Below are 11518 nucleotides of genomic sequence, written 5' to 3' on the forward strand. Positions count from 1 at the left end.
GTAATTAGAAGGACCTTTTTGACTTACGAAGACTTTTACTGATTATCACCCAGTCTTCTGTAAAGCAAACTGAGAGCTTTTGTTGGAAGCATAAAATGGGAGCCATAGCCACTGTGCTGTGAGGAAGAGTCTTTGATAAGCCCTCTCACACCTACGAGCAGGATGTTCCCTGTGAAACCTTGTTCTTGCCCTACCAGGCTGTCCTGCAGCAAGTGAGAGGATAGGTATTTAGCTCCTTTACAAATTCTAGAAAGCCCACAGTTGCTTTTAGTTATAAATGCCCATTAATTTAGTAGAAGAAATACACATGATAAATAAGTGAGAATTCACATCAGATTTTGATATTTGTGTCCAGTATGAAGAGACCATTTTATTCTTAGCTTGTTCTTAAGTTATTCAGGGGGAAATTGAAATCAAGATATATAAAGAGCCTTTCTCAGAATCACACCACTATAGCAAAGCCAAGAATTTCATGGATGTGTGAGGTTCCTGTTCACATTCCTCCCTCTCATTCGTGACTTGGTTTTCCAGGCTAACAAAGTAATAGGAAAGGTGCAGATCCATGTTGCAGACCTGTCAGAGATCCCCCGCTGTAACTGCAAGCCTGCTGATGAGAACCCGTGCGGCCTGGAGTCAGAGTGCCTAAACAGGATGCTGCAGTACGAGTGCCACCCGCAGGTGTGCCCGGCTGGAGAGCGGTGCCAGAACCAGTGCTTTACAAAGAGGCTCTACCCTGATGCAGAAATCATCAAAACAGAACGGAGAGGCTGGGGCCTCAGGACCAAAAGGAGCATTAAGAAGGTAGCCTGGGACAGAGGCCATGGGGGCGGTGGGACAGACCAGGGCTGTGCCTCTCAGAAGATGCTTCATCTCCTCCTAGGGGTGAAATACATAGGGATTTTTGGCAAAATTTTGAAACTTCCCAAGTTGAAAGCTTGGCACTTCTTGAGCAGAGCAGAAGTGGTAGGAAGAGGTAGTAATAAAATGCACATAAACTTTGGATGTCCTATGGTCAGTCATAAAAAGGAGAAGGGACATTGGTCATTTCCTTTTTTTTTTTTTTTTTTTTTAATCTGGTTTTAATTGACTGTCTTTATACATTTTTTTTTTTACATTTATTTTTGAGAGACAAAGCACACGTTGGGGAGGGGCAGAGAGAGGGGGGGAAGACACAGAATCCGAAGCAGGCTACAGGCTCTGAGCTGTCAGCACAGAGCCCAACGTGGGGCTCAAACTCACAAACTGTGAGATCATGACCTGAGCCGAAGCCGGAGGCTTAACTGACTGAGCCACCCAGGTGCCCCTCCTTTTTTATTTTATTTATTTTTTTTAAAGCTTATTTATTTTGAGAGAGAGAGAGAGAGCACAAGCGAGGGAGGGACAGAAAGAGAGAGAATCCCAGGAAGGTTCCACGCTTAGCATCAAGCCTGACACAGAGCTGGATCTCATAACCATGAGATCACAACTTGAGCCAAGATCAAGAGCCGGACTGAGCCACCTAGGCGCCCCCATTGGTCATTTTCTATTTGAAATATTTTTGACTTGTTAAGCAAAAGAGATGTAAAAGGCTTAGTAAAGGCAAAAGAGTATGAAGGTCAACATACTCGGATGGAAACTAGCAAACCCAAGCTTTGCACCAATGTCACAATTCCTTGGCTGTGAGGATGTGGCCAAGTTACTAACCTCCTTGAGCCTCAGTTTCCTCCACTCTCAAGCGGATGTATCATAACCCTTGCCCTACACTCTTAAAAGGGTTGTTGCCAGTCTCAAATTAGAGTATATGTGCAAAAGCAACTGGCAAAGGTTGAGATCTTTAACACTTACAAATTGCCTTCATTCTTGGGGCCCCTGGGCGGCTCATTCAGTGAAGTGTCTGACTCTTGATTTCAGCTCAGGACATGATCTCACGGTTTGGCTCGTGGGTTTGAGCCCTGAGTTGGGCTCCACACTGACAGTGCAGAACGTGTTTGGGATTCTTTCTGTCTCCTGCTCTCTCTGCCCCTTCCCCACTCGTGCACGCTTGCTTGCTTGCTCTCTCTGTCTCAAAATAAATAAACTTTAAAAAAATAGGGGCGCCTGGGTGGCTCAGTCGGTTGAGCGTCCGACTTCGGCTCAGGTCATGATCTCACGGTCCGTGGGTTCGAGCCCCGCGTCAGGCTCTGTGCTGACAGCTCAGAGCCTGGAGCCTGTTTCGGATTCTGTGTCTCCCTCTCTCTGTGACCCTCCCCCGTTCATGCTCTGTCTCTCTCTGTCTCAAAAATAAATAAACGTTAAAAAAAAAAAATTAAAAAAAAAATAAATTATCTTCATTCTTACACTTTGAGGCGCTTTTTCCAAGCAGTCTCTTTGAAGAAAAATTTTTAAATGCAAATAACTCAAGAATGAAAATCACCAGCAAATCCTAGTGTTCAAACAGTGGCTCTCAAACTTCAGAGATCCCAGGAATCTCCTGGGATCCTTGTTGAAAACAATGTCCTACTGAACTATCTAGGGACAAGCCTGAATAGTGTGCGGTTTCAAATGAGGCCCCCTTTCGGCCCTCTCTTCCACCCCCCCACCCCTCTACTCCCCGCCGCTTGCCCAGGGCCAGTAGCGAACTAGCAAGAGTGCAGAGACTCTCAGTGAGAGAAGGTGGACATAGTGGGAATTAAAATTACTCTTGACATTTTTCTACCTGTAAAAAAAAGAAAAATCATCTTTGTGGTTAAAAAGTACTGTAGGAAAGAGAAACAATACAAAAAAGATAATAAAGAGTGAAATTCCTTCATCCCTTCAATTCCTGGTCTCCTCACCAGAGATGACCATTGTTAATAGGTTGTCATGTAGCCTTTTATGTATACAAATACATAGTCCTATATCCTATACTTATAGAATCTTTAAAAACAAATATACATATTATTTTATCCCACTTAATATATCATAAACATCCCTTTATGACAACCCATATAGATTTCTGCTCATTCTTTCTTTTTTTTTGCTCATTCTTTTTTTTTTCTTTTTTTAATTTTTTTTTTCAATTTTTTTTTTTCAACGTTTATTTATTTTTGGGACAGAGAGAGACAGAGCATGAACGGGGGAGGGGCAGAGAGAGAGGGAGACACAGAATCGGAAACAGGCTCCAGGCTCTGAGCCATCAGCCCAGAGCCTGACGCGGGGCTCGAACTCACGGACCGCGAGATCGTGACCTGGCTGAAGTCGGACGCTTAACCAACTGCGCCACCCAGGCGCCCCTGCTCATTCTTTTTTAGCTAAACTCCCATTGTATTCTATAGTAAAATGTACCATAACTTATAACCTATCTTCTAATAAACTTTATATATATATAATTTATTTAATTCTGTAGTGAACATTCTTGATTTTCTGTCTTCATGCACCCATTTCTATAGATTAGATCACTTGAAGCGAAACTCATTCATGAAGCACATGTTTGTGAAGCTGCTTCTATGTGCCAGGTACTACTCTAGGCATTTGGAAAAACAGTAGTGAACAACATACCTTTGTGGGTCTGCTAGAGACAGGTAATAAACAGATATGTAATGCTAGGTACCACTAAAATGCTGCAAAGAAAAATAATACTGTCAAAGGGGATGGCTGGTGACAGGAATTGTTATTTTAAATTGCTTGGTTAAGGAAGGCTGAGGAATGCCATTTGACCTGAACAATGACGAAAAAAGCCATGCATTTCAGGCTGAAGAAAGAGCAAAGACAGGGGCCTTAGCATGCTCCAGGCACAGCAGGAGAGCTAGTGCATCTGGAGAAGAGTGAGGAGAAGAGGGGTGAGAGGCAGGAGATAGCAGAGAAGGTAGGCTGGGGCCAGATCTTATGGGAACTTAGAGACCACAGGAGGGAGACTTCTGGAAGTTGTTAGTGGGAAGTGACTTGATCTGACTGGATGTATTCATTTTCTATTGCTGCCTGACAATAATACTACAAACTTGGGAACTTATGATGTTACACACACTTTATTTTCTCACAGTTTCTAGGGGTCAGGAGTTGGGCAGTGCTTGGCTGGGTCCTCTGCTTAGGGTCTCACAAGGTTTCAGTCAAGATGCTTCTAGGACTGGATTTCTCATTCTTGTGCCCCAACTAGAGAAGGATATACTTTCCTGCTTGCATGGCTATTGGCAGAATTCTGCTCTTTGCAGCTATAGGTCTGAGAGCTTCAGGTGGTTTTTGTTTGGGGTTGTTGTTCTTGTTGTTTTGCTGCTATTAGCCTCTAGAGGCTGCCCACAATTCCTTGCCACATGGAGTTCCCCAACTTGGCTATTTGCTTCTTCACAGCCAACAAGGGAGAGACACTCCGGCAAGATGGATGCTAAAGTCTTGATGTAACAGACTCCCAGAATCACATACATTCTGTCATCTTTGCCGTATTCTATTGGTTAGAAGCAAGTCGCAGGTCCTACTCACTCAAGGAGAGAGAATCACACCACGGCATGAGCGCTGGGAGACAGGCATCTTGGGGGCTGCCTTAAGTATCCGTGTTCCACCCTTGTGTTTCCAAAAATTAACTCTGGCTGTAGTCTGTGGAATTTATGATCATGGGGAAGGGCTAACAAAAAGGAGACCATTGTTGTCCAGGAGAGAAATGATGGTGGCATATGGACTACCAGGGTTGTAGCTGAGCCAGAGAGAAGTGGGTACATTGCTGATATTTTGAAGGCGGAGCCAACAGGATTCACTGATCATTAAATATATGGATTGGATTGCTTGGCCAAAGGTCATTGACATTTAAAATGTCATTAGAGGGGCACCTGGGTGGCGCAGTCGGTTAAGCGTCCAACTTCAGCCAGGTCACGATCTCGCGGTCTGTGAGTTCGAGCCCCGCGTCAGGCTCTGGGCTGATGGCTCGGAGCCTGGAGCCTGTTTCCGATTCTGTGTCTCCCTCTCTCTCTGCCCCTCCCCCGTTCATGCTCTGTCTCTCTCTGTCCCAAAAATAAATAAAAAAACGTTGAAAAAAAAATTTAAAAATAAATAAATAAATAAAATAAAATGTCATTAGAATGCAAAATTTTTTTTTTAAGTTTTTTTTTTTTTTTTTTTTTTTTTTTTTTTTTTTTAATAATCTCTACACCCGACATGAGGCTTAAACTCATGACCCCAAGATCAAGAGTCACATGCTCTTCTGACTGAACCGGCCAGGTGCTCCTAGAATGCAAAATTTTTGGTGGTACTTTTAAGCCATGCATATCACATACATAAATTTTGCCTATGACTTCAGGGGAGGTGTAGGGGCTATCCTGAAATTTATCCAGTTTAATATCATGTTAACGTCTTTTATTAATTTTTTAATGTTTATTTATTTATTTTTGAGGGGGGGGAGGAGGGGCAGAGAGAGGGAGACAGAGGATCCCAAGCAGGCTCTACACTGAAAGCGAAGAGCCCAATGTGGGGTTTGAACTCATGAACTGTGAGAACATGCCCTGAGCTAAATAAAGTCAGACGCTTAACCAACTGGGGCACCCAGGCGCTCCTAACATCTTTTAACAGTAGTTGCATTTATTTTTAAATGTATTCTAATTTATTAAATTGATATAATCAAGAGAAAAGAAAATACAGTCAGGATTATTCTGTCCAGTAGCACTTGAGGAATTGCTAATGTAAGACAATTGCTCTTTTACAAAATAGTTGGAAGTATATATTCCTGAAAAGCAAAATCATAAAGACTTAGTAGCATCATGGAAAAGATTTTTGGTACATTGAGGGACAAAGGCCAAATATGGAATTTGATTGTACACAGCCAGCCTTCTTCCTTTCGCACATAACAGATCCTTGCAAATGTGGGCCAGAGCCAAACAAGGGACTTCCTGTAACAAGGTGATTTCTTTCTTCAAAATTAAGAAAATATATATTAAATACTGAATTACAGCTTACCTTTTTGCCATAGTCTTTGAGGACAGATTTCTAGCTCTATTAAAGTTCTTGTTTTGTTATTTTTATTCATAATTTAATTCATAGTTAATGGGTATTTTTTGAGTTGTTTTTTGTTTTTTTAAAGGTTTTATATTTTTAAATAACCTCTACATCCAACATGAGGCTCAAACTCACAAAAAAATAAAAGTATCACTACATTTTTGCCAATAAATTTGAAAATTTATATGAATGGATTCTTAGAAAAGCATAATCATCACCACTCCCACAAAAATAAATTTAAAAATATGAATAGTTCTATAAACTATTAAAGAAATTGAAACTATCATTAAAAACCTTCCAACAGGGGCACCTGGGTGGCTCAGTCAGCTAAGCATCCTGCTTCAGCTCAGTTCATGATCTCAGGGTTTGTAGGTTTGAGCCCCATGTTGGGCTCTGTACTGACAGCTCAGAGCCTGGAGCCTGCTTTGGATTCTGTGTCTCCCTCTCTCTTGCTCTGTCTCTCAAAAATAAACATTAAAAAAAAAAAAAGACGTTCCAAAAAAGAAAACTTTAAGCTCAGATGGTTCCACTGGTCAGTCTGCCAAACATCTAAAGTTAGAAATAATGTCAATTAGAATAGAATAGAATTGAATTGAATAGAAAGAAGGAACAAGACAGATGTGGTAAAAAATCTATGCAACAAAGATGATAAGGGATTATGTTTTGTTGCAAAGAGTTCACATATGGAGAAAATATATGCAACATATGAACAAAGGTGCCACCTGCATGCCAATGAATGACAACCACCATTTGTCTCTAGGTTAAAGTTGTACTTCAGCAGTCTTTCTGGTTAATTCTCTTGGATTACATTACACATACAGTGTTAAAGAATGCTTTCAAATATAACACACTGGTTTTACACTTATGTGTTACGTGCTTCTCTACAGGGTGAATTTGTAAATGAGTATGTCGGTGAATTAATTGATGAAGAAGAGTGCAGATTGCGAATCAAGCGAGCCCACGAGAACAGTGTAACTAATTTTTATATGTTAACTGTTACCAAGGTAAAATTGCTTTTTTTTGTAAAAAAGGATTCTTGGTTTTTGTTTCATGGTCTTAGGTTGAACTCCATTTCCTCTAACTTGATTTTTTTTTCCAGGAGAGTTAGAATGGTTTGAAGTAGCCAGTGTGCTACCAGCCACAGTGTGCTTCTTAACACCACATTGCACCGTGGCTGGTTAGTGAAGCTTTGCATGTGGCATGTGAGGTGGCCCTGTGAGTGGAGAGACAGCCAGGACAGGGCAGACATGGTCACGGAAGAACCTGGCCCTCAGTTTCTCCATTACTGATGGAGACCATCAGCTCTGCCATGCAGAGTTCTAAAGCACCATTAAAGTTCTGATTTAGGAAAAATTCTAACTCTGAATTGTTCTGTATACTGAAAATTCATGTCTGAGTTAGGACAAATGAATGAAGCCATAAGCAGGATGACAAAACTGCTAGTTTAATCCATGAGATTGTAAGCCACCTTTGCTGTGCGTTCTGTCTGTATCTCACATCACTTCTGCAGCAGCCCTCTGCCATGCAGGGGACAAGAAACTGAGGTCCAGCCATGACAAGTGATCTGTTGAGTGCAGAGCAAAGACTAGTACCCATCTTTCTGGTGTTCCAGGCTATCCCTGAAACTGAGGGAATACCATTAAAAGTAAGAACTAGAAATCACTTAAAAGCTTATTCTCTCGGTGCCTGGGTGGCTCAGTCGGTTGAGCATCTGACTTCACCTCAGGTCATGATCTCACTGTTTGAGCCCCGCATCGGGCTCTGTGCTGACAGCTCAGAGCCTGGAGCCTGCTTCAGATTCTGTGTCTCCCTAATCTCTCTGCCCCTCCCCACTCGCACTCTCTCTGTCTCTCTCTCAAAAATAAATATTTTTAAAAATTAAAAAAAAAAAAAAAAAACTTATTCTAGGAGCGCCTGGGTGACTCAGTCGGTTAAGTGTCTGACTTTTGGTTTCAGCTCAGGTCATGATCCCACGGTTCATGAGTTCAAGCCCCACGTCAGGCTCTGCACAGACAGTGCAAAGCCTGCTTGGGATTCTCTCTCTCCCTCCACCATTCATACTGTCTCTCTCAAAATAAATAAACTTTAAAAACAAAAAAGCTTATTTTAGCTGATATGTCATTAACAGTTTTACAACTTTCATGATTATAACTTTCATAAACATAAAATACCAATTATTTCTGATTACTGAGTAAGCCCTTCACATCCTCCCCTCACTGGCAGGGACCCTCCAGCCATCTTGACAATGCTGGGGAGGCCCCGTCCTCCAGAGCTTATCCAGATTATCAGAGTTTGAATTCAAGGACCAGATTGTTGAGCTTTTGACTGTATTCTGAACATCAGTGTAAGTGAAACAGAAGGAACAGATGACTACTAAAGAGTATATCCCACACGACAGCCCTTCCATTGATCAAATCCCAAAGTCTTCATTCAGAGACCAAGTCTTTCATTTTTCCTCCTTCCCTCTCCGTGGCCTACACTCTTCTCCATTTGCCCCCATGGTCGTTTCGCTGCTTGAGCAGAGCAGGAAAGGAGGGCTGACAGCAGAAAACCATAGCTTCCACCCCACGCGGCTCACCGATCTCTGTGCTCTGGCATCGCAGAATGCCCTTCCTCAGCCTGTGGCCAACTGATCTTCCACATAGCATTATTCTGTGGTCTATGTCTAGAAACAAACTGAAGGAGGAAAGGAAAGGAAAGGAGAAAGGAAAGGGGAAAGGGAAAGGAAAGGAGGAAAGAAAAGCTAAATTCCACTTTATCTTAAATGCTTTGACTTGAAGGTCATCAAATAAAGTCAAGAACTTAGTCAACGGCTCAGAGAGCACATGATGTCAGATTGTCAGCCGTCAGACATCGGCTGGTAGCAAAAAGCTGCTCCCTGTGGCTCTTGACCAAGTTGGCTATTTCTGAGAGAGACTTGTACTTAGCTTTATTTTATGTTAAAGGCACCTTTCATTTCTTTTCTTTCTGAAGGACCGTATAATTGATGCTGGCCCCAAAGGAAATTATTCTCGCTTTATGAACCACAGTTGTAATCCAAACTGTGAAACACAAAAGTGGACAGTGAATGGAGATGTTCGAGTTGGACTTTTTGCTCTTTGTGATATTCCTGCAGGTAAAAAACCAGCTTGCTCCCCATGCCCTCCTGCCTGGGCAGGACATCCCTCAAGGTTTGAGGCTTAAGGAGTTATTCAAATAAGATAGAATTCTATTTAGAATTATTATCTGCCGTTAAGAAGTGAAAATCTGTGTCCTGCAAAAGGGAGTTTAAGCAAGCAGAGAGGATGTCACAGAATTCTCTGGGTCCTTGACCCTAATGAATTACTTCTCCAAGTTCTTGCTGTCTGTGCGATATAACCAGATGCTTAAGCTTTTGTTTTCTTTTTTAAAGTATTAACATACTGTGTTAACTTCAACCTGGTGTCTGTGCTTGGTTGAGGGGGGGGGCAGGGGTGTTTGTTTTTTAGTTGGAAGATCGTCTGTTTCAGGGTAGACATAAAAAGCTTCTGAAGCCACCTGCTGCTTCCATTTTTCCTTACCCATCTAGCATCTTAACAGCAGAACTTAGTTTCTTCTCTGCTGGGTTTGTAGGAAAATGGGTAAGAAGAGAAGAACTGTAGCTAGAAGAGATTAAAGGCATTCCCGACGTTGTGGCCTCTTCAAGACCAGCTAAGAGAAAGCTTGGACCTCCCAGCTCAAATCCCTGGGTCTTTGGTGTAAATAGTAAATCTGCACGGTGAATTCTTTTCTGATCATAATCTAAAGCATTAATCACCAGAGATGGTATGGTCGCCAAGATGCCATGGTCCTAATTATTCATTCAGAAATTGGTGTAAATTAGCTTTAGGAAAGCAACTAAACCAGAACCCATTTGTCTTGAGCACAGATTTCAGATTCTTGGTCTCTGTTACATGGATCTTGACCACTTCAATGAAAAGGATATGACAACTTCTGTAGACTATTTTTGCTGTCATCACTGGTGGATGGGGATGTTTTCCTCTATTGTTTTTCCCCATCACTGTCTTGTGTGTGGAACACGGGTGAGGGAAAAGCCTTCATGTCAGAATTATGTCTCTCTTTCATTGTGAGTGTGTGTCCGTGGCAGCATTTCTCTTCCCCATGACTTGAATATGAATAATTATTTCTATTGTTTTAGGGATGGAGTTAACATTTAATTATAACCTGGATTGTCTGGGCAACGGCAGAACGGAGTGCCACTGTGGAGCAGAGAACTGCAGCGGCTTTCTGGGAGTGCGGCCGAAGGTCAGTTGTGAGGGAAGCAAGCGCCCCAAGCCAGCGGGAAATCAGGAGTGGGGCTGCTCAAGAAGTGTATGACCATCTCAGGAAAATGCTGGCAAATGGGTACCTGGATTAGTTCGAGGGACAGTCGTTGTGGTAACCAGAGTTTAGACTCTCTAACTTTCTAAGTAAGATCTTAGTAAGCATATCTTAGTAAGATCTGTCAGGTTCTGAAAATGTGTCTGTATTTCTGATTGTTTTTGAAGTTACCAGTATCCTTTTCAAAACTTTTTTTTAAAATTCACGTTCTACTTAAAACCACGGAGTGAGGCGCTTTAAAATGTTTTGTGTTCTGGGGCGCCTGGGTGGCACAGTCGGTTAAGTGTCCGACTTCCGCTCAGGTCATGATCTCGTTTGTGAGTTCGAGCCCCGCATCAGCTGTCAGCTCAGAACCCACTTCAGATCCTCTGTCCCCCTCTCTGTCTGCCCCTCCTCTGCTCGCTCACTGTCTCAAAAATAAACACTAAAAAAAAAATGGTGCGTTCTATGGTATGCGAATTATGTCTCAGTATCCTTGCAATTTAAAAAACAAAGCACCTTATTCAAAAGTTGTGAAAATGAAGCCATATTTTCATGTTCATACTGTTATGGGATAAGTCCTCCCCGTGGTTTTTAGGTCATTGAACAACCAAATTTAAAAGAGCTTAAATGAATGTGGGGTTGTGGGAGTTCCTGTTCTGTGTGAAGTTTCACGCACCGTGTTCACTACAACTGTGATCCTTCTCCCTGCCAGCCAACATGTGCGTCAACAACTGAAGAAAAGGCCAAAAATGCTAAATTAAAGCAGAAGAGGCGAAAAATCAAAGCAGAACCAAAGCAGATGCACGAAGATTACTGTTTTCAGTGTGGAGATGGTGGAGAGCTGGTCATGTGTGACAAAAAAGACTGTCCCAAAGCATACCACCTCTTATGCCTTAACCTGACTCAGCCACCGTATGGTAAGCTAAACTCTTGAGACCCTGTCTCTGACGTGCGTGTAATGTAAGAGGTACTTCACTGTCCTTCGTGGAGCCGTGGAATGGATGAGGCTGACTAGAACAGCCAACAGTAGCAGACATAAAGTAATGCTCACGAAAAATGTATCCCTGCAAATAGAGAGTGGGTGCGAGCCAGCAGAGACTGGTCTCTGTGTCCCTATTGCCCTGGGTGAGCAGTTGGCTCCTGTGGCGTTGAGTTTCGGGGAGCAGCACGCCTCTGGGCTCGCCAGTGCACCTGCTCGTAAGTTTGGCTGAAATTCGGAGTGGTGCGCAGGTGAACTCGGTCTCCAATCAGAGAAGATGGTGGGAACGGGGGTGTTTCATGGGTC

At 42.5% G+C, this 11518-nt stretch overlaps 1 protein-coding gene across 7 annotated transcripts in view; it reads left to right on the top strand.

Moving 5' to 3' along the window:
- NSD3 (nuclear receptor binding SET domain protein 3) overlaps positions 1-11518 on the top strand; it is a 119081-nt gene that overhangs the window by 101482 nt on the left and 6081 nt on the right. For 5 of the 7 annotated variants that reach the window (XM_058720661.1, XM_058720660.1, XM_058720662.1 and 2 more), the window contains 5 exons: positions 532-801; positions 6801-6917; positions 8887-9028; positions 10070-10176; positions 10946-11150. In XM_058720661.1, the coding sequence (XP_058576644.1) occupies positions 532-801; positions 6801-6917; positions 8887-9028; positions 10070-10176; positions 10946-11150 (841 nt within the window). The remainder of the gene's footprint in view (positions 1-531; positions 802-6800; positions 6918-8886; positions 9029-10069; positions 10177-10945; positions 11151-11518) is intronic. The other 2 variants (XM_058720663.1, XM_058720664.1) reach the window with 1 other exon arrangement.

The sequence above is a fragment of the Neofelis nebulosa genome, chromosome 3 (assembly GCF_028018385.1).
Source record: "Neofelis nebulosa isolate mNeoNeb1 chromosome 3, mNeoNeb1.pri, whole genome shotgun sequence".
In the NCBI taxonomy this organism is placed as follows: Eukaryota; Metazoa; Chordata; class Mammalia; order Carnivora; family Felidae; genus Neofelis; species Neofelis nebulosa.